Consider the following 23443-nt stretch of genomic DNA (forward strand, 5'->3'; position numbering starts at 1 on the left):
ACATGATTAGCAGAATCTCCTGATACCCAAAGACTCCTTCCTGAAAGCAGTGTCTTTCTCTCGTCCACACAGGACGGACAGCATGGGAGCAGCCGAACCTGAACACTCAGCTTTCACTCGCGCTCAGGCCGCATGATGAAATAACACCTAGCAGGTATTTTCTCACACTCATTTTTCAGAGGAAATACAGCCCATCAGATTCCCATGGACAGAGCCACAGGAGGTTTGTTTTTTTTTTTAAAGTATCATACTTGCCAGTACCTGATCATGGATAAATTTGGAAACTCCTGATTTACAGACTCATGTGCAAGTGTGCCGAAAGCATTATGTTAAGTACAGTGGTGGGGAAATGTAACACTCAGGATAAAAGGAAAACTTCATGGCTTTATAGCGATTAAAGCCATGCAACCTAGATAAAAGTAAGACTCTCAAGGCAGCTTTCTGAATAAGGAGAGCCTATCTTTTACAGAAACATGGGGGAAAGGTAATAATTACACAGTCTGCTAAAAGTGATAGAGTCAAAGACATAATGAATTCAGTGTTTACTACTGAATAAACAAAGTGTAATGGCTCCAAATCTATAAACTAGCCAGTGATTCTCAAACGGGGAAAAGAGGAAATAGGTAGTTTAAAAGGCACATTCAATAAAATTTTATAAATATGTACACATAGGAAACAAAAAAATAATATAATTTATAGAAATAAATGTGATAAAATCTTAACTGGTAGTCATACATAATCAACTTCAGAATAGTCTTATTAACCAGGAATGTTGTCAGCCAGGAAGGATTTTTCCATCAGTCAATCGAAATAATAACAAAAATAAAAGATAATGATGGTGATGGCAGTTAACTAGCATTTATTGAGCTTTAACTACATTTGTTGAACATTTACTAAATGCCAGACACATTAATAGCCACGTATGACAACTACCTCAAGTGTTAATTTACAGGTGAGAAACAGAGGCACAGAGTTTAAATAATTTGGACAAGATCATATGGGTACACATGAACCCAAGAATCTAACCTCCCACAGCCTGCGTCCACGGGGGCACGTGTGCAGGACTGCAGAGGACCGAGAACAGACCACACGATGCCTGTCCAAACGGAGCCTGGAGCCTTAGAGCCTGAGTCAGAATCCCAGGACCTGCCTGCGCTACAGTCTATGACCTAAGTAACGACAAAGATGGGCGCCTACCCACACCCCTCCGGTGGATCCGTTTCTTACTCTCACCGGATCTAAAAGTCCCATTGATTATACTGCAAAGGTGACACATATGGACTATTAATATTCTAGAACAGCATTAGTTTATAAAATTAGATTTAAAATTAAACTGGCTTTATTTTTTTCCCCCTGCTTTAGATGGGACTGAGAAAAAGGAACCTGAAAAAGGGAAGGGGATTTTAAAAGATCAGACACTCAGCCATGGAGCAAAAGAAAGACATGGGGACAGTGCCAACACCATCCCGTCCTCGCCAATGGTCATTTTAATGACAGGTAAGTCTGTGGTGAAGCACAGGAGGCGGTGAGTGGGGGTGGAGGTGGCAGTGGGGGACATGGGCTCAGGGATCCTGCTCTCAGCCAACCTCCAATTGAACTGAATAGCTGCGAAGATGTGAAAGTTGCATCACGAAGTTTCTTGTAGTTTTCCCAGGGTACCTAACGTGTAAGTAAAGGGTACTAGTCAAGTTAAACAAATTCAGCTCAGATTCAGCTCAAAAATTAACCCCTGGAAATTAAAAAAGTGCACCTTTACATCTAAGTGTGTGTGGGGGGGGGGGGGTACATATACATATACATACACACACCAAAATATCAATTTGACAGAAAGACTTTTTTGAAAAGAAAATGAAAGCATTAAAAATTTTAGTAACAAGCCCTACATCACTCAACTATGACTTAAGGCTGACCAAAAAGACTCTCTACACAGGCTGGCCCTGAGTGTGGAATGCTGAGGCAGAAATTCTGCAAAAGGGAGAAATCACCACTTCCACGGTCCGTACTACTAAACGAGGAAGAAATCTAAACACAAGCACATTCTGGTATTACAGGCAACACTAAAGCTGAACAACTAGATAGCAACTTTCTCTGAGGGGTGTGAAATTATTTAACAGACATACAAGTGAGGGATAACACTGTTGTTCTAGACTGAGGCATAAACAGGTAACATACTGAACAGTTAAAGAGCTTCTTCAACCTTCTCTAAAGATCTCCTAAGTGGGTTCTGTTCTATTACAGAAACTGTGGCGTTACTGTTACTGTACCGACTAAAATTCAAACATAAACCTAAACATGAAAAGATGCTTACTTAAATTTAAGATCCATCATTTTCCCCCTTGGGAGCTCATTCGTAAGTCCTTCAGATCCAAACCCACTCCTCTGCAAACCCACAAAGAGCTTCTACCAAACAACCAGCCCCCTCCCAATCCTCCCCAAAGTCAACTTCTGGTATAATCTTAAAATTAATTTAAAAACTCCAAATTCCAAACCCCAAACAAACACCATATTTTATTGCTGTTGGTATTATGAACTATTAAAAAAGTATTAGATTAAGTTTTAAAAATCAATATTATAATCATTTGGTGCACAATCCCATACATTTAACACTCAATTTAACTCATTTGCTATCTCACACACAACCAACACAATATGCAAGAAACAACTGCTGGGAATTGTTTCAGATGCTCTAAAGTATGTTAATTTCCAAAGCAAAATGACTTGTGCTGTGAATTTTAACGCACTTGAAAGCCTGTACTTTCTCTCGTCCTGGAACACAAATTTTGCATGTCTGAAGAGCTGTGATTCATCTTAAGAAAACCCATCTTGTGTTAAATGGAATGGAAACTGGACTAAGTGGTCAAATGACAAGTACATTCATATTCAAGCTGTATTATAAATGCATGTACAGTAATTTACGTCTCTCAGCTACCACAAAAGGCTCTTGATAAGCAGGTAATTTGCTAAATGGACTCCTTTATCCAAGTATTCGAAGGGCGTTACAAGAAAAATCTGCAGAGGCATTAATGTGACGTAAAGGTCAAGCATTGTGACATACCTTTCAAATAATCCCGCCTAACTTGCGTTATGATGAGGAGGCTGTTGGCAGCATCGTTCAGTGTGAAGCCCTTGATGTGGGTCTCAGCGCTAAAAGAAGCAGACATTTAGAAAGGAATTACTGACATGCTTCTGATACGATAATAAATGGTTGAGCACCAAGGTGAAATTATAAAAACTACTGTTCGTATGTTAAAAATATTGCTGCAAAATATCGACCTGGAGACAGCTTTTGTGTTATCCTGTCAATGGTTATAGAAGGATAATTTTTTTTTGCATTCTGACAGATGACAAAGTTGGAAATGAGCAACAAAAGAAACAAAGTACAAGATTTTTTTTAAACAATCGGTTCAGATTCTTGAATGCTGACATATGAGATGACTAAAATAACTGCATGGCCTGCATTGTTCTGCTGTATCCTAAGCTGGATCCTTTTTCCTCTTTTTTCTACATTCACCATAATTATAAAATGTAAAACTGTTCTTTCGGCAACAAAAATGAACACTTATTTTCAGCACTGTATACTTTAAGTATAAACTAAAGCATATTACTAACTAACCCCGTATCATTTGGTTAATTTTCAAATTTCTCTATCTAGATACATGTAGTTTTTAAAGGCAAACATACTGCACAGCTAAAACCGTTGCTACCTTAAAATTTAAAATTTCACACAGCAATCCTGTCCTGGCCTTTAATTTAAAATGAAACCCCCACCCCCCAACTTTTTAAAACTCAAGAACAAAATACTGCTTTACTCATGGCTAAAACCCACATTATTAAAAAAAAAAAACAAAACCCAAAAAACTAGTCAGAGATCATTTCCGTGTGCTACACCGTCTGCACATATGCTGTGATGACGTGTCAGGGTCTGCGATGCCCCAGGAAAAATCAGGAAACCTCCACAGGTCAGAGGGAGCAAACACAACCGCTGCCATTGGCCTCATCAAGCTCAGTGACGATCTGGCTGCCAGCAACCTCACTGCCGACATGAACACCCACGCTGGGCAGATTTCGAGAACAGCAGGGTCACTGCTAAATTATTCTCATCGATCCTGAGAAAACCCTCCAAAGACACTGTGACGTGCCCGTCCTCTGCCACTTCCAGCCTGAGGCTCACCCTGCAGTCCCGGGCACAGGATGTCCCTACCCCCGGCCGGCCCTCTAATCCCACAGAGCACCCACTGCCCAGTCTGACTTCTTCCCTCTGTGCCATCTGTCAGAGCTCTCGGGTCAGCAGCCCCTGCATGAGACCATAAACTGCCTGAAATACAGGATTTACGTTCTCAATCTTTAGCATGATTAAGTAAACAGGAGATTCTATTAAAATTAAACTCACTTCTTACAGTGATATTACATATATTATACCATATCTACTCAAAAATATTACATAAAATGTATTAAAACCACAAGGTAACAACACTTTTAACTAACATAAATGTGAATTACAAATCTTTCAAAGACCTCAAAACGTAGAACATCTTCTTTCCCACCTTAAGAAGCTGCCTCCTCAATGCAAATATAAAAGTGAAATAATAGGAAGACAAAAACTTTATTGTATACTGAACATTTAAATTTTACATGTTCAGAACTGATCAATCACCTCCAAACTACATTCCAAACTGGCAAAAGGAAAAAAAAAACTACAAAAAGTTACTGGTAGAGATCTTTGCACAGGACTTGTCCATACAATACAATACAGTGAGTTTTCTTCTGACCCATGATTCTGATCTTTCCTTTTAGAAAAAAATCTAGTCCAGGCTGTCAAATTAAACTTCCTGTAGCAATGGGATTATTCTTTAACCAAGCTATCTAATAGGGCAGCCAGTAGCCACTTGTGGCTGGCTATATGTGATAGAAGAATGGAAATAATTTTATTTTATTTAATTAATTTAAATTTAAACAAGCACATATACAATGGTTACTGGATTGAACAACACAGAATTCTAGACATTTTCTTTCCATTTTCAGAACTGCCAAAATAATGGAAATAACTACAAAGAATAAAGGGTATCAATTTTTTAACTTACGATCAAGTGCAAAAATTAATCTGTCTTAACCAAAGAAGATAGTATTACAGGGAAAGTTTCACCTTAAAGATTTCAGAGCAATGACTGGTCTGTGGATACAAGTTACTTACATAACAAGTACACAGAACATTTGTTAGTGATTATAATTTATCTTACTTTGATAAGAAAAACTGGCCAATCCAGTCAAAACCATCAGTGCCTGATTTAGCATTATTTCTAGATAGAATGAAGTAAGAAGCTGGCAGGGACGAGAGAAAACAAACTACTATTTTCAAAAGATAAGGTAACATTATTCCTGTATGATTCTCAAATTTCCTAAGAATACAGTTTAATGTTATCAGCAATTTTAAACAGTAATTTATATCCCTTTCTCTTCTTTGAATAAGCAGTTCCACTCCCTTGAAATAATTCACTATACCTAAAGTTTTATTTTGCAACATGAAGAAATGTTGTAATTCTAACTAAAAGTGAAAAAAGTTGGTTTCTTTAAAAAATTTTTAAAGGTAGCTCTTACTGTTACTTTTGAGGTTCTATTACAAGGTGGGAAGGTTAAATGACCTTGTTAGTAAAACTGAAGAAATCTTTTAAGAGGTCAAGTGAATCTGCAACACATCAGTGACAGCAAAGGCATTATAAAAACAAAGACTGCACTTTTTAGTTCATAGCAAAAACCATTGCTCTTAAGATTGAACGAGTGGCATCATGTAGGTAACTTGAACAACAGACTGCTACTTACTGACTAACAGCACCAGCATAATACCAAAAAGTGCTGCCCCTTGCTACAGTGGCTTATTCGGTTACACCATGTTATAATAAAGCAACATGCTCCTTTCTGATCATGGATACAGAGCTAGAAGGGGAAGAGCTAACCTGGTCTCATGTTGGCAATAAGCCAGGAAATGAATTCAGAAAAATTACATGACATTCCTTCAGTAGCACAGTTAATTAATTAGAAAACTGGAACTACAACTTCCACTTCTGAATTCTCAATCTAGAGTTATTTTCAAAAGTACTCGATGTAGATCTGATTCACACACAATTCCTCACAGCCAAATATAACATTTTACTGGTTTGAGAGAAAGGATGTGCATCCAACCCCCAGATCAGATGCCTCTGGGCACTTGATGGCTCTGCATCTAGGATTCTCTTGGGCCCACACAGCTACCTGGAGAAGGCAGCTGCATAATCCTGGAAGAATAAGATAGCTAAGATAACAGTGACCTCAAGAATACTGTAAGGCTTCCCAAAGATCTAGAGAGGGAGGGAGGGAAGAAAATACATCTTACAGGTTGTGGACATAAGGGGAAATAGAAGGGCTGTGCTTATAACCATCTTCTAGGTGGGCAGCTTACACACTTGTTCGATCAAGATTCACAGCCAAACACAGTAAGAAATGGTGTTTTTATACTACATACCAGTGCATAGGTATGTAAATGCACATGTAACTGAAATAAAACCTTCACAAAATACTTCTAGTACCTAAAGTGCTCTGATATTTTCTCTTCTATTTAACTAAGAAACTGTCCCACTAGATTGGCTCCATGACCCAGTAACTGGTTACACCTGCAGTTTGAAAAACTACTCAAGATCAGCCTTCTTCAACGAAAGGTATGCGCACCATGTGAATGTCCTAGCGGGGGAGGGGAGGCAAGAAAATGTTTAGACCTGTTTAAATCTTATCCTCCAAAACATTTAAATTTTTTTAGTATGTTTTATAATATACTTACATGTGAGACACTAGTACAATTCACTATTAATGGCATGTGATCAAAATGTTTGACATGATTCTTGAATCACCTGGGTGTTTTAGTAAAATGCAGATTCCTGATCAGCTGAATTAGAACCTTTGGCTGTAGGGAATCATTTTATGCTACCAGAACGTGAGGCTCACCGTTCTAGAACAAGCCCAGTTCAAATAATAGAATTATGATCTGTGCTTTTGGGAAGTATTATAGAGGTCTTTGAAACCAATCTCAGAATTAAACATTTCTTTATTTACTTATTTTTCAAGAGGGGAAGGGAGGGAGAAAGATGGGGAGAAACATCAATGTGTGGTTGCCTCTCAAGTACCCCCCAACTGGAGACCTGGCCTGCAACCCAGGCATGTGCCCTGACTGGGAATTGAACTGGCGACCCTTTGGTTCACAGGCCAGCACTCAATCCACTGAACCACACCGGCCAGGGCAAAAGGTTTTTTATTTGTTTTTGTTTCAAGCTTTCCTTCTTTGCTTCTGTCCCCTCACTTATTCATACCCAATTCTCAACACAAAATGCCCTTCTCTTTTTCCCGCCTCCTCTTCCTTCCAAATCACTGTTGCTTCAGAACACCTTTGGTTATAATTGGTAGTGTTGGGAGAGAGAGTTTAGGGTAATAATTTCCTGAGAAAAGTAATTTTAGGAAAAACCCACACCCCCTTCACGTCAGTGATTGCAGAACACAGGATGCTGCTCACAGTCACATTCTAAGTCACTAGCTGAGGATGCGGTGAGTATTCTTGATCGTGGAAGTCCCAGTGTGGCTGTCCAGTATCGACATACAAATGATGATTCAGGACCACAGTTATACATGGTGTGTGTGGGTACATGTATACCCATAGAGAGTACTTGCATACATCCATATACATGGTACACATGTGTTTATGTGAATATGTATTTCCACAGACAAGTACAGTCATACACAACACAGTTTTCAAAATATACAGAAAAACAGCAGTAACTATGGCCACCTGGTGCTTAACTTTAACACAACAGTAGTATTTACACCAGTTTTCCAGCAAACTGCAAGAATAGCAAGCATCCATTATCTGCTCAAGATTCCAATATTTTAAAAAGGCTGAGACAAAAAATTGGAAGGCTCAAATATGTGTGTGAGAAAGTGAAGCAACTGTAGCAAAATGTTAACATCTGGTGAATTAAAAGATTTATGGGTGTTAATTGTAGGAATCTTGAAACTTTTCTATAGATTTTAGATTTTTCGCAATAAAATTTGGGGGAAAAATTTAAAGGCCAAAAATTAGCCAAGAGAGATTATTTCAGAACTCCCGACATACTAAGAAGAGTGACCTTTGCCACTGAAAATACAGCTATGGACTCATCAACAGGACGGGCCTATGGTCCAGAACAGACTCCGATCTACTCCTTTCTAGGGCTCTTTCTGATTACTCAACTTTTCAAGATAACTCCTTGGGGAGTCAGACAACAGAGTTAGTTAATCAGTGGTCCCCAACCTTTTTAGCAGCAGGGGCTGCTTTTGTGGAAGACAGGGGGTAGGGGTGGGGGTGGTGTGCAGGAGTCAGAGCTCAGGCGAGCTTCGCTTACAGCCCAAAGGCTGGGGACCCCTGAGTTAACAGACACATCAGGTATGAAAACTTTACTCTTGTTCTGATTAATCAAGTATTTTACTCTAGGGAACCAGGTGGAGAGACAAAACCACTACCACCACCAATACCAACACAACCAAGCAAACTTAATACAACAGAACAGGGGAGAGGTATTTAAAATGTGTTGACTACCTATATTTTCTCTACTTCCCTCTATCTCTTTCATTATTTAGAAGAAATCTTTAATGTAAATATTATCATTCACTTATCATATAGAAGAAAAACTGAGGCTCAGATGTGAGAGGGTCACAGAGCTTTCAAGTGAGAAAAAAAGCCTTGCCTAAGTTCAAAGCTCTTGGCATCTTCCTGATGTCACACTGCTCCCACCACAAAAAGTACACAGATCTAGCCACTGAACAAGAAACATAATATGATAAAAATTATTTTTTTATATATGGGTATCTTAAATAAGTTACGAGGTTACAAAAAGTAAATAAAAGGTATTGTACCATGTAAGGTGAGTAAAAGCTACATATTTTATAGGTTAAAAAGATCCATAAAATTAAAAATATAATGTTTGTGGGTAGTTGAGGATAATTAAGCAATGACTACTACAACACATCATTAGAAAAGCCCTTAATAACAGGCGCTCTCTGTGTGAGGGTTTGATGAACAGACTCGTACTCACCAATCTTTCACTTTCATCGCCTCTGTGAAGCTGTCCTTCGTCAACAGTAATTGTATGAGTCTGTTGTAAGTTTCACTGTCGAACACAACATCTTGCTTTTGTGCTTTCAGGAAAATACTATACGCATCTACAAAGAAAATAAAACAGAAAATGAGATGACATTAACTCTGAAATGGTGAAGAGGAGGGGAAAAACCCTAAAACAAAGCCCTGCACCTACACACTTGTTTCTTCTGAAACCCGCCCACCAGACCCCTCTACAGAGGCACACACTGCCCAACAGGCAGATGCTGCGGCTCTTCTGAGCGCTAAAATGGAAAGTGAGTTTTGGAAACTACTTAATCCAAATGGATGGTACCCAAAAGGGCCTCCTTTTAAAGATTTTTTTTTTCAAATTCGCTTTCTAAAGTCAATAAATTATTTTCGTGCCAATAAAAACGAGAAACAGCTCTTCTGAATTTGTTTGTCAAAAGATACCAGTTTCGAAATAAACGGCAAAATGTGTCTTAAAGTCCAAATAAACCAGAGGTATAATTTAGATTGAGGGGAGCAAAAGACTCGTTTTAAAGCTATCAGAAATCTATAAGTGGGTGGTTACAATGGTTACCTTTCCCACACAATAGCATTAAAGTGAATATAGCCTATAATTCTAAAATTAGGAGATCAAATTATTTGGCTACGACAGGACTTATACAAAAACATACAATTTTCAAATATACAGATACCTAACACGTAAACTAAGCAACATTTGTTTGACTGATTAACAGTTTTATTTCACTCGTTCACAATAACTGTCAGTGAATGAAAGGATGTTACCAAAAGAGAAGTAACTACACTTTTCAGTCGCTTACTTTTCTGAAATAAAACTGCCTGGCTATAAACATCCAACTGAAACTACAACCCACTCTCGGGCATGCAGGAACAAATCAGAGTAAAGACGGGGCATAACTGAACCATCACGTGCAACCTTCTGTGGATACCAGGCTCGACATGAGGGAAGACAGACCACACAGCTAGGAATGAACACGGTACTAACGCTCAGAAGAACATTACGAGTTATTTTAGAGGTTTCTGAACAAGCAGAAACCATGCTTGTATTTATAATTAGAAGAGTTTGCATTAGCATCTCAAAATGAAGTGACATATCGAAAAATTATCCTTTCAAGGTACATTCACAGAAAACAAGAGAGGAAAGGTATGACATGAATATTTGTACTTTAACTAAGGAGAACAGACAGAATCTGTCATTCAGTACACAATGCACATATTTTCCTTTTAAGGGAGCTAAGAAGTTAAAATGTAATACACTCATTGTCTACTTACTAATAAACATATATAACAGTTCACTAGTTTACTGAATAAGTTAAGTATAATTTGAATATTTAAGATCAATAAAATAATTTAAAAATCTTACTAGTTGTTTCCTAAAAACTGTCTTCACACAAATTGATATGGCTGTGTTTGTTATTTTCTAGTAGGTTTTTTTTTTTAAACTATCATTGTAATGTACCAAAGTCATTCACCACAGGTTTGTTTCTGGTGTGAAAGTCACATTTGTCCCTTTAAGTACACTTAACTATCAGAAATTGACCAAGGGCTAATGCAAGCATTCACTTCTCAAGGTATTCATATTTTGCTAAGAATTCAAATCCTAGATATATACAAAAGGTACTAAAAACTGAAAAAATCAACAGGATGGAACTAATTAGGTAAGTGTAAACTGTACATTAAAACTAGAATAGGAATGTAGCTCTACATTTACAATAAATACCACCTTATATTTACTTAGTTAATTGGTTAACTTTTTTACTTAAATAAAACAGCAATTTTTTTTTTAAAAAAAAGGCAATACATGAAGGAGTTTCAGAATCTTTGACCAGAAACTACATATTAACCTTATGTTCATCTTAGTCAAATCAAAACTCCATTAGGATACTTAAAAACTATTGATAATGACAATCAATTCTATATTTAGGTTTAACAGTTGCGTGGTGACTCAAGAATGTATAGGCTGAATATGCAGCAATGAAAATTGATTGAGAAAGAGTAAGGCTTCTCTGTATGACTGACAAAGCATAGGAGTCTAGAGCTTATTCTTATTTCATGTATTTTCCACTGGTGTCACAAAACTTCTAGTTAAGAAATTAAGAAGTTTGATAAATTTCTAATTTGATTTCTTTCTACTGACCAGAGCTCAAAACTGTCAATACTAAGGTGAAAACAACAACAACCACGACAAAAAACCCAACAACTGCTGCATAGTAGTTCAACTATGATAAAGCATACTTGAAAATCCACATAAAAACTGAGGGACTTAAAAGATAATGGTACCATTCTATGGAGAAAAATTAACAGAAATGTGGGAAACAGTAATAGTATCTGATTTTGGGAGAGTATGACAAAGTTTAAGTGAAAACAGCTAGAATGCAATCAGCAAGCTTAGGCACAAGAGGGTTCAAGATGAGTACTTTTACAGCACTTGTAATAGAAGTAGGCAAGCCTACAGAACGTTTGCCACTACAGAAAGGGACGACAATCCAGAAAAAAGCTCATGTCCTGTCCCCAACCTTAAGATACAGTAGCCCCTCCTTTATCTAAGGTTTCTCAGTTTATTGCAGACCGAAAATATTAAATGCAAAATTCCAGAAATAAAGAAAATCTGTAAGTGAGAAACTGCACAGTGATGTGGGTCGCACACTGAAACCTCACGCTATTCTGCTCAGGACGAGACTCATCCCTCGGCCCAGAGCATCCTCGCTGCCCATGCAGCCCTCCCCTCAGTCCCCCAGCAGCCGGCTCAGTCATCAGATCAGCTCTTTCGTTTCTGCCGCGATTCTGTTCAGGTGCCCCTTACTTTACTGATAATGTCACATTCACATAACTTTCATTACAGTGTATTGTTCTATTTTATTACTATTTATTGCTATTAATCTCTCACTGTACTTAAACGTTATCATCAGTATGTGTACGCAGGACACAAAAATAGGTGCTATTGAGGTTTCAGTCAACCGCTGGAGATCTGGGAACGCATGCCCATGGGTAAAGCCGTTTCATTACTTCACTGTGGTGTAACACTCAGTACTGTGTCGTTTCACTACTTCAATACACACTGCGCTTAGGGCAATTAATGCCCTCATCATTTCTTGCTTTCAAATGAAAGCAAACTACATAATAAATTTATTTGTCAAAAACTTCATGATAATGCTATTTTCAAAGTGTAATTTTTAAAAATTCTCACCTGAGGGCATGGTTGTTGATCTTAGAGAGGGGGAAGGGAGGGAGAGAGAGGTGGGGAGAAACACTGGTCAGGTGCCTCTTGTACGTGTCCCACCGGGGCCAAACCCACAACGTAAGCATGTGCCCTGACCAAGGATCACACCCGCGACCTATGGGGTGGCGCTCCAGCCAACTGAGCTACACCAGCCAGGGCTCAAAGTGTAATTTCTGAAAAAAAAGGTACACCTCTTTGCGTTTTCATTATGAAAAAGTTCAAATGTACAAAAAAACCTAAAGAATAGTAATAATGAACCCCTCATTCACCTGTTACCTACCTTTACTAATTATTATTAACTTTTTGCCAGATTTGCTTGATCTTTGTGTTCTTTATTGCTTAAATATTTTAAAATAATTTCTAGAAATCTAGATTTCTCTCTCAATATTTCATGATAGACTCCCAAATTTAAGGACATTTTCTATAAATAGTAATATCATTATAATATCTAATAAAAATGAGAGCAGCCCTGGGTGGTAGAGCTCAGTGGATTGCGTGCCAGACTGCGAAGCAAAGGTCTGCTGGTTCAATTCCCAGGCAGGGTACATGTCTGGGTTGCAGATCAGGTCCCTGGTAGGGGGCGCATGAGAGGCAACCACACATTGATGTTTCTTCTCTCCCTCCCTTTCTCTCTCCTGTCCCCTCTTTCAAAAAATAAATAAAATCTTTTTTTTTAAATGAGAGCAATTCCTTAATATTACCTACCATTCAGTCAATATTTAAACTTTTCCAATATCCCTAAAATGTCTTTGTTACTTTAAAAAATAAAACAGAATATACACAATTTAATTTGTTGGGCTGAGATTCCACGTTGCTGTTAGGGGCAAGACCCCAGTCTGCACGCTCACCTTTGCTTCTCCTCTGTTGGCAGGCACGCAACAGATCTTTCTGGAAATTAGTTTCTCCAACGGAGGGTGCTGAGGAATTCAGGGCTTGTTCTTCATCCTCATACCACAACTTAAAAACAAAATTATCTGGTTACAAAAAAGTGGTAAATACAATGATCTTCTCAGTATAAAACTGAGCTAATCTATTACACTGACAATGAAACCCATAACGCTTACAGTTAAAAAAAAAATTACCTCAGGTACATCGAAGGGAACCTCCTGATTATTGTTTCTAAGGATTTCTGCTAATAACCTTAATGTCTCCCCACGAGGAATGATATTTTCTTCTTGCATTTTATTCCAGACAGCATCAGCTCTTTGCCAGTCACCATTTATTTCTATAAAATTTGATGAGACAGAAATTAATGAACATACGAAGTAGAATTCATGAAAATATTTGGGGCTTTTTCTTCTTTGATGTGTTAGGAAGCATCACGCCACACACTGCCTCCGGGCAAAGGAACAGGGTGACTGGGACCAAAGGTGAAATGGCTTCTTTTCTGCACGCCTTTTGAATTTTAAACCACAGAAATTCCTCGCCTATTAAAAAACAAGACAAACTCCTCCACCCCCACACTCTATTAAACACCTTAGAAATCACGTTGATAAAAAGTTTGTCTTTTTAAAGTAACTGAGAAACTGCGCACTGCTGAGCTCACACTCAGAGACAGGCATTCAGTCCTTGGGAAGATAATGGCTGGGTGTGTAAGGTGTAGGACACAGCTGACGGTCTAAAAGGTTTGAAAGTGTGCAGCTGGATGATTTTCTTTAAAAGTGACTAATCAAACCTTTTCACATAGTTGAGTAGGGAGAATTCTCTTTGGTTGACTTGAAAAATTCCAGTGTGTGATAACTTCTTATCTCAACTGACGCCACCAGACAAAGGAAGTATTGCAAGGACTGGAAGTTTATTGGAAGGAATGAGGCAGATGCCTTCATGTTGAAAAGTCTAGTTCCTTCTATGTGGTAAGCTAGTCTTCACAAATAACAAAAATTTAAAAATCAAGACTTCAACCTACAGAATTTTATTAACCAGTATCACCCCAATAAATTCAACTAAATCTACTAAAAGCAAAAAAAGAACTTTATTTTTAAACATTCTAATAGGTTTTCAAGAGAAAAGATCAAATCATTCAAACATTCTGCTTGTGAAAACCTATAGCAGAATATGAAAAGTGCCGTGTGACACATTAAGTTCTAAATGACTACTAAACACAAATAAATACCGCTCTAGACTCTCTCACTCTGGAACCACAAGGGGTAGAGGATGGCCGCATGGCAGACAGTGTCCAGGAGGCTACCAGGGTGTGCGGACAGGGGAAGGTGCAAGAGGCGGTGAGCTGTCCCTCCATGCCCTGTATACCCGGAGGCCTGGTCCGCCGAGGGTTTTGGGGAGCAGGGTTGAATTGCAGCCAAGGGGCCAGGGGAGGAGGTAAAACCAAGCTGTGAGGTCAGACCAGGGCGTGGAGTTGAGGGCAGTTGTTTTGCAGAAAGCCCTCAGGTCCCTGTTCGAATCTACACCCTGTCTGGCTGCCACCTGTTTCCTCATCTATAAACCTGGACCCTGCTGCTCCCAGGGTTCAGCATGACCCCTGTGTCCCTTGTTCCCTCGACCTGAACACAAGATGTTCCACAGCCTAGGACAAGTGTGCCCTCTGGGACAATGGGAGCAGAGCTGGGGGAGGACCTAGGAAAGCTTTGAGGAGTTGGAGGTCCCACCAGCATGGAAGGGGAGGCCGTGTAGCCAGGATGAGGGCTCCTCTGCTTGGGCCTCCAGACATCATCTGCTATGTGAGGACCCTCCTGTGCTGAGGTGACACAGCAGGTGCTCAATCAATACTTGTGGATTAACAGAAAAAAAATGTTTAAATCCTGTTTTAAATGCGTTTTTTTAATTTGCAAATATGAAGCTGGAATATCTCAACTGTGCAGTCAGTCAGCTCTAGAGAAGGGGGTTTGTTTCAAGGCACAAATGTTCCAGAAAACATAATTTGCTTCTCAAATATACCCAAATACTTAATGAAACAAATGAGGTATTCCTAGATTATTACCCCACCCCACAAAATTTACAACCCAAAATACAAAGTTTTCAAGTATAATAGGACCACATTTCATATACTACTCCATACCATATGTTCCTTTTCAAATAAATTGAGTCCACAGTGTCTAATAAATTGTTTTACAGATTTAACTAGTGGTCCAGGTCAGAGGGCAAAATGGAGAGAAGGGGCCACAGAAGGAGGTAACTTGCTTTGTCCTCCAGAGAGAGAAGAATTGGGGTTATCACTCCACACTGTCTATTTACAGCCCTGTCGAAGGTGGGAAGTACACAAACTGAGTCAAAAGGCGCCCTTCTCTGCAGACTCCTCCGGCCTCCAGCCTCACGAGAGCTTATGGTGCTCCTGACTCTCGGCTCGAATGCGGAGTGAGAAGCTGGAGGCAGGTGTCCAGCAGAACAGATAGGGGGGAATTAAGGAGAAGAAAATGGTAGTAAACCTCAGAGACTGCTTATCCCTAAAAGAAATTCTAAGATGAACTTTAAAAGTTGTTTCTTTTCTTTCTAAGAATCATCAGCAAAAGGCCATGTGCATAAGAAAAAGAATGTTGTGAGGCGGGCCGCCTCACCCCCTTCCCTGGACCACCACTGCACCCTGAACATTCCCACAGTTGTTACTTCCTCCCGTGCTCTTGGTCTGGGTGCCCGGCCTAACTCTTCCCGCAGGACGCACTGCCCTTACATCTGCAGTGCCCACCTCAACGGCCAGCACAGTAACAGTGTCGGAGACAACTTTCTTCTGAGTGAAAGTTTATACAGTTTTCTATGGGGACTACTCTAATTGCTGAGACTCATTTGGATAGATTCAGTATTTTTCTGAGGTTTGCATAAAACTAGAATTTAAGCATGGAATAGTCAGTTCTTCAAAAGGGAGAAAATGTGGGGGAAAGAGGGAGAATTAGTACTCATTACAGGTAATAATCCACAAAAAATTAAGGATTAAATGACTAAAATATAGCTTTTTAAGTTCTATATACTCAATAACAACCTCACCATTGGGAGACACTATTTGATCATCAAGCCAAAATGTTAAGACTGACAATACAAGGTGAAGTAAGAACTGTCAGAATGCCTGAGCAGTGGGTACCTCAAAGCAACCAACATTGAAACATAAATTTTACAGCAAGTTGCCTTCCACTTATACCATCAAGATGTAAGATAAAGCTCCCAAAGATAAGAAATACAAGTTCAAAAAGACAAACGAACCAGTTTATTCATGCTGTCTATGTTTGGGGAAGGAAAGTTTCCCATTAGAAAACGAGGACAGGAAGTCTGGATCAACGGTCTCTGAAGGAAAAAGAGAAAGCTCAACGGACTATTCAAGTGTTGTTCCCTCCGCCCAAATACGCCCAAGAGACTGCCACGTTCCCAGGCGGGTAAAGACGCAGAGCACTGTTGGGTAACACACATCCAAAGTTCCAGATATGCCAATCATGTCCAACCTTTAACACAAATACAAATGTAGCCCCCCAAAACAATGGGTGTGTTAACAAAAATTAAGGTACAAAGATAACTAATGCGATGTTAATTTGTAATATGAAAAATTGAAATCTATTCACACGTCTAGCCATAGGATATTGATTAAATTCTAGTTCAATGTAGTCATTTATAGGTAATAAATGTAGGAAAATGTTTGTAATACAGGATTGAGCCAAAACCTGTATTATAATATGATCACATTTTAAAAAAGAAACCACTAAGCAATGAGTCTGTACATCAACATGCACTTTTCTGGAAAAAGATGTATACTCAGGAACACTGTCAACTGTCACCTAGGTACAGAAATGAGCGATACACTAGACGGACAATTTCCAACTGGTGTGCACAAGAATTTTTAAAACATTCAATACCTGGCTGATTTAGTCAGGAGCCATGACTTCTTTGTCCTTAAACCGTCAAATAAAAACATGACAACAACCAACACAAGAATACCCAAATGGTGTGAATGAATCAATTACACCAATGTGTTTGTTGGATTGGCAAAAAAATATATTTTTTGGTGTGTTGCAGAATTTTAGTAATTAGTTTATGTGTGCCACGAGGTGAAAAGGGTTGAGAATAGCTGATTTAGAGATTATACATAAAGAAGAAAAAGAATATCTATCCTTAAAAGTCCTATTAACTCATGCAATTCTGATAAAGATTTTTCTCATCTTCTCATTACTGTGGTAAGAATATCAGAAATCATAATGTCTAGCAATACAATATAACATTTTGTGATAAAGTTCAATCTGGCCTCTGCTTGAGCCTCTTTTGAATATTCCACATCTGACAATCCCTGGAGCTTCCTCAAAGCCTGAGACTCCTTTCCTGCCCACTGCCTTGAACAGGATTTATAAATGTATCAGGATGGAAACATGAGGAACAGTCAGATTACTTACTGTACAGTTTTAGCAGATTGTAGTACAGCTGGTCTCTGTCACATTCAAATAGCTTCTGTGTCAGCTCCACTAATTTTTCTAGAGTTTCGACCTTAAAAATAAGAATGACAGATGGATCTAGTCTGTACAAAAGATATATTTTCTAGTTGACTAATCTCAGTTGAATAATCTTTGAAATCAGCTTTACCCAAAAGGAAAATTAACTTTACTTCAAAAGTTAAAGGGTTGGGTACAATGATGTGAATGTATTTAATGCCACTAAACTGTGCACCTTAAAATGATTAAAATGAGAATTTTTATTTTACATGTGTTTTATCACTATTGAAAATAAAAAAAATTTAGGTTAGAACGTTCAAGGACTCTCAGGGCCAAGAACACAACGTGCCCAACCATCCGGTTGAGAAAACCTCCCCCAGGTGTATTTTAGAGAATTCGAAGATATTTGGGGTGGAGGACTCAGTGAGTATATCCTGCACTTATTTATTCATAAGAATACCCTTCCACCCAAATGTTACACTACTATCCCCCGTGGCTTTGACTCAGCAGGATGGAAACAGGTCTCTGAACTGCAGAGGTAAAAGAGGTAAAGTAGAATTTCCACTGGGCTCTCATCAAGAGACTCCTCTGGTCACCCAGGACCGAAGCGGATTTTAATTGACAAGGAAAAATAAGGTTAGCCTGCTTAAAACAAGTCAGATAAAGCAAGCTACAATCTTCACGGCTCAACTCAGAACTTTCAGGAACTACCACACCACAGAAATAAGAATTAAGCTATAGCTTATTTGGAAAACAGCTAAGATAGCACTACTTCCATTAATAATGCTCTATCTCCTGAAATCCCCAAATGCTTATGCGGCATGTAGGACACTTGCTTTCTACTCGCGGTTTTAGGTGCTGTAGACCACAAATTAAACACAAACCTGATTATTTGAAATACACCTTTCACAAAACCACTGGAGCCTTGCAGGCCGAGCTCTAATGCCTGGAGTCTGTAAAACAAAATAATCATACAGCACACAAGGTAAAGCTTTAGTTAAATGTTAATTTTCCCTCAAAGACAAATCATTTTCCTTTAATGAATTTGCTGCCTCCTTTTAGAATATATATTATTAAAGAAACCTATAACTTAAACCCACAGTTATCAAAGACATTTAGGATCAGAAGAGAGCATAACATAAGACCTATACCTAACCCGTGTCTAGGAGATTCGGGTGATTTCAAAATCCTGCTTTGCAGATCAATTTTCATTCCATAAATCTTCAGCTATTAAAATGGGTAAGCTTTCTTTTGTTCAAATAGAAACCTTGAAATAATGAATTAAATGAACTCCAAAATATGTCAGACTGAACACATCCCATCTCGTGCCCTACCTCCCCTCCTCAGAGATGCCAATAGAGTCAGGAAACAAAAACTATTAACGTTACACAGACTTATTAACAATTGTCACAATAATAAACCAATGGCTGTTAAAAACTGCTTTGTAAAATTTTAGTGATAAGTCTTCTGACTACTGCAAATGCTTGCCTAGTATCTTAAACTAAATGTTTAAAGACCTAAATACTTAGATCAAAACAATGAACAGTAAAATGACAACTCACAACCATCAACAACTGAACCTAAAAAATAAAAATAAAAACAAACTAAGCAAACTAGAACAAGAACAAAATCACAGAAATGGAGAGCAGATGGAGGGTTGCCAGCAGGAAAGGGGCGGAGGGGGGATTGGGGGAAAAGGTAGAGGGAATAAAAAGCATAATTGGTAGGTACAAAATAGACAAGGGGAAGTTGGTCCAAAGGTTGTGGGTTATTGTTAAGCTTATTATCAAAATAGACAGGGGGAGGTTAAGAATAGTACAGGAAATGGAGAAGCCAAAGAACTTATACGTATGGCCCATGGACATGAACTAAAGGGGGGGGATGCTGGACGGAGAGGGGGTGCAGAGTGAGGGGGATATAGGGAAGGAAAAAAATGAGACAACTGTAATAGCATAATCAATAAAATATACTTAAAAAAGAGCTCGGTACTTAAATCAAACTAAGTACCTAAAATTAGTTCAGAGCCTCAATTATTTGAATAATTGAAACATATATCCTCAATTAGAAATTACTAAGGTTTAATCTGTAACTCTGGTTTCAAAGCAATTATTTTACAATTTTGGATACTGGGATAAAAGACAAACCATTTCACATATAATTCCATGGATTTGTCACTGTAACTATAGTATTTTCATCATCTGTAAGAGGGCTTCACCATTAAATACTACATTTCAATCACAGCATTATGGTAAGAAAACTACATGCTCATTAGCCCTGGCTGCTCTAGTCTAGAGGAGGTACCTTTATTTGCTTTCTCCATTCAGTTTTGTTGACTAAGCCAAGTATTCCCCCCAATCTGATTTCTTGTAAGTCCTCATTATTTTATTTCTTAAAATAATATTGTACAATGCTAAATTAACAACTGAAGTAGAAACTAGCACCTCGGAGCTGTGGTAGAATGATGGAGAAATCGGCACAGCGGTGTGGTACAAGTGAGCTCATTCTAACAGTGCAAGTATGCATATTTCGGGATACAAGAAATAAATGTTGAATAAATTAATTTTTGAAATAGATTTTCAATTATCATTAATATTCACATTTTTACATCATTCCCATGCAAGGGTTTCCTCACATTATCTATTTTGTTTCATATGCATTACACTGAGAATGACACCAACATTAACTTCATACAAAAAGTCCTTGAAAAAATACTAGATAATCCTTTTTCAAACATGGCATAATGCAAGGGTTATATTAACTTACAACTTTCAATATTACTGCTGATCCAAATGCCAACAATCTAAACAGCACAACTTCATGTCAAACTCTTCCTCTTTGTGGCAGATTAATCCCTCCGTCCCCGGCAGGACAGCTGACTTATACGCAGCTATTCCTACGTTTCATTTTGAAATTGAGAACTGCTTTCACATAAATCTCAATCATCAAAAGAACATCTAGGTCAGATTAACTAAATCTCCTAGGCTTCTGTCACGGTCTACATTGCTGGCTTTTCTCTTAATGTCTTATTGAATTTTAAACACTGCAAGTTGAAAGCAGAAATAGAAAAAATAATAAAAACACGGAGAAGAATAGAATTCTAATTGGGACATTGACTATAACTTATCAAAAACCAGTTAATGCTTAATTAAAACAATGGACTCACTTCTAGTTTTTTGCTTTTGCTATATACAATCTACTTAATGAACAGTGAGAATAAAATAATCATTATAATAAAAAATGGCATGGCTGTTTCCACCTGGGTTACTGTGTTTCAAAACACTTTATGAAGTTCTGATTCAGTACTAGGTTCATTTGTGTAAGATCAAAAAGCAATCCGAAATCAAAAATAATTTCATTACTTTAATATCATTCTGTTACTAATATAAATTTGTTGTTATAATAGGCTTTTATGTATACTAACAAAAACAGATAAAGTAATTATTACCTTTAAAGGGAAAATATTCTTTTACTTCAAAACTCTATCTCAAAAAAAATAATCTTAAATTTGACTGAGAATTTTTTTTACCTATTTTAATTCTTCTTGCCATTACTGCTAGAAATGGAAAACAAACATCCACCCCCGGCCTCATGTTGCTGAGCCACAGTATTAGGAGGAAAGTCAAGTGCACACGGGGGCTGGACAAACAAAAACAACAAGAACCCAACTATTATCCCCAGAGCCAGGATAGCAAGGAAGGGAAAAGGGTATCGTGGAACTTATCAAACCTTTCCATGTTTGCCCTTTTATCCAAAATCTTCAAAGATAAACGTACAGACCATGTCTAGTAAGGAGGAAATATGCAGGGCTGAGCAAGTCAAACCAACAGTCCAACTACTGTAGACCAACCACGACTCACTCAACCAGGCGTTAAAGGAGACGCCAAGTAAACAGACTCATGGCGGGGGGGCAGGGACTGGCATGAGAACTGACATCTCTTAAAATCTGGGAGGTCAGGGGGAAAAAAACCAGCTCTAAAACCCCTTCTATGTATATAAGATCCATCCTGACTTATCAGGGAAGGCAAATTAAGGTAAAACCCCAAATTTGATCTAGTCAAGAACAAAAAGCATGAGTAACAAAGATTGGGGGATTGCTATTATCCAAACTTTTGATCCAAAACACAAAACCATAGAAGAAAGTTTTGCCCCATGAGAAGACAGCAGACGTACTCTCGCTGCAGTGTGATGAAAGGACAGCAGATACGGAGAGAGGAACAGATATGGAGAGAAGAACAGATACGGGAAGAGTACTTGTGGAGAAAGGTAAGTTGTTCTGGGGGTTCGGACACTGAAGGGTTTAGCGATAATGGAGTCATACTGCAATATATAAATGTATCAAATCAACACACTGTATATCTTAAACTTAGACAACATTTCTTATCTTGAAGGCAGAAATGTTATAAGGGAACCAATAGAAAATGTGAAATCAGGACCCAATCTCAAATTCCATGACTACTGCGAACTAAACAAGCTCTAATTCACATGCTAAAGTTTCTTTGCCCTAGTAACTTCTGAGTTGTTTTGTGATACTTATGTGAAGATATACATAGAAATCATTTGAGAAGTGTAGAAGTGTTACCAATATTATTAGCTATACTGTTTAGCCTGTTTGAACCTCAAGGGAAGAAGTTAGAAGAAGTAAGTTTAAAGCAGGCTCTTGCTCATCTTTGTGTTTGTATTGAGAACTTAGCAGCACCTGGCACATGACAGGCACTTAGTAAGTGGTTACTGAACTGCTCAAAGGCTAAAAATAAAACTAGATAATATATTTCTTTACAGAAACTTCTATTTTTAAATATATTTTATTGATTATGTTATTACAGTGGTCCCATTCCCCCCTTTATTCCCCTCTGCCCTCCACACCCGTCCCACCCACATTCCCCTCTTTACTTCATGTCCATTGGTCATTCTTTGGCTTCCATATATCCTACACTATTCTTAACCTCCCCCTGTCCATTATCTACCTACCATTCATGCTACTTATCCTCTGTACCTTTTCCCCTTCTCTTCCCCTCTGACTCCCCTACTGAAAGCCCTCTATGTGATCTTCATTTCTGTGATTCTGTTACTGTTCTGGTTATTTCCTTTTTTTTTCTTTTTCTTTTTTAGCTCAGTTGTTAATAGCTGTGAGTTTGTTGTCATTTTACTGTTTATAGTTTTGATCTTTTTCTTTTTCTTACCTAAGTCCCTTTAACATTTCATATAATAAGAGCTTGGTGATGATGAACTCCTTTAACTTGACCTTACCTGGGAAGCACTTTATCTGCCCTTCCATTCTAAGTGATAGCTTTGCTGAATAGAGTCATCTTGCCTTTCATGACTCCAAATACTTTGTTCCTTACTTGCCTGTAAGGTTTCTTTTGAGAAATCAGCTGACAGTCCTATGGGAACTCCTTTGTACATGACCGTCTCCTTTTCTCTTGCTGCTTTTAAGATTCTTTATCTTTAATCTTGGCTAATGTAATTATGATGTGCCTTGGTGTGTTCCTCCTGGAGTCCAACTTCTTTGGGACTCTGTGAACTTCCTGGACTTCCTGGCAGTCTATTTCCTTCGCCAGATTAGGTAAGTTCTCCTTCATTATTTGTTCAAATAAGTTTTCAATTTCTACTCTTCCTCTTCTCTTCTGGCATCCCTGTGATTCAGATGTTGGAATGTTTAAAGATATTTTGGAGGTTCCTAAGCCTCTCCTCATTTTTTTGAATTCTTGTTTCTTCATTCTGTTC

General features: G+C 38.2%; 1 protein-coding gene across 2 annotated transcripts in view; it reads right to left on the reverse strand.

The window, feature by feature from the left end:
- The window catches only part of LRPPRC (leucine rich pentatricopeptide repeat containing), a 104439-nt gene that overhangs the window by 13423 nt on the left and 67573 nt on the right, over positions 1-23443 (reverse strand). For both annotated transcript variants that reach the window (XM_036027912.1, XM_036027913.1), the window contains exons 26-31: positions 18604-18672; positions 17684-17774; positions 13442-13584; positions 13208-13316; positions 9090-9216; positions 3056-3144 (exon numbers count right to left, since the gene is read on the reverse strand). In XM_036027912.1, coding sequence (XP_035883805.1) covers positions 3056-3144; positions 9090-9216; positions 13208-13316; positions 13442-13584; positions 17684-17774; positions 18604-18672 — 628 coding nt within the window. The remainder of the gene's footprint in view (positions 1-3055; positions 3145-9089; positions 9217-13207; positions 13317-13441; positions 13585-17683; positions 17775-18603; positions 18673-23443) is intronic.

This window comes from Phyllostomus discolor, chromosome 6 (assembly GCF_004126475.2).
Source record: "Phyllostomus discolor isolate MPI-MPIP mPhyDis1 chromosome 6, mPhyDis1.pri.v3, whole genome shotgun sequence".
NCBI lineage: Eukaryota > Metazoa > Chordata > Mammalia > Chiroptera > Phyllostomidae > Phyllostomus > Phyllostomus discolor.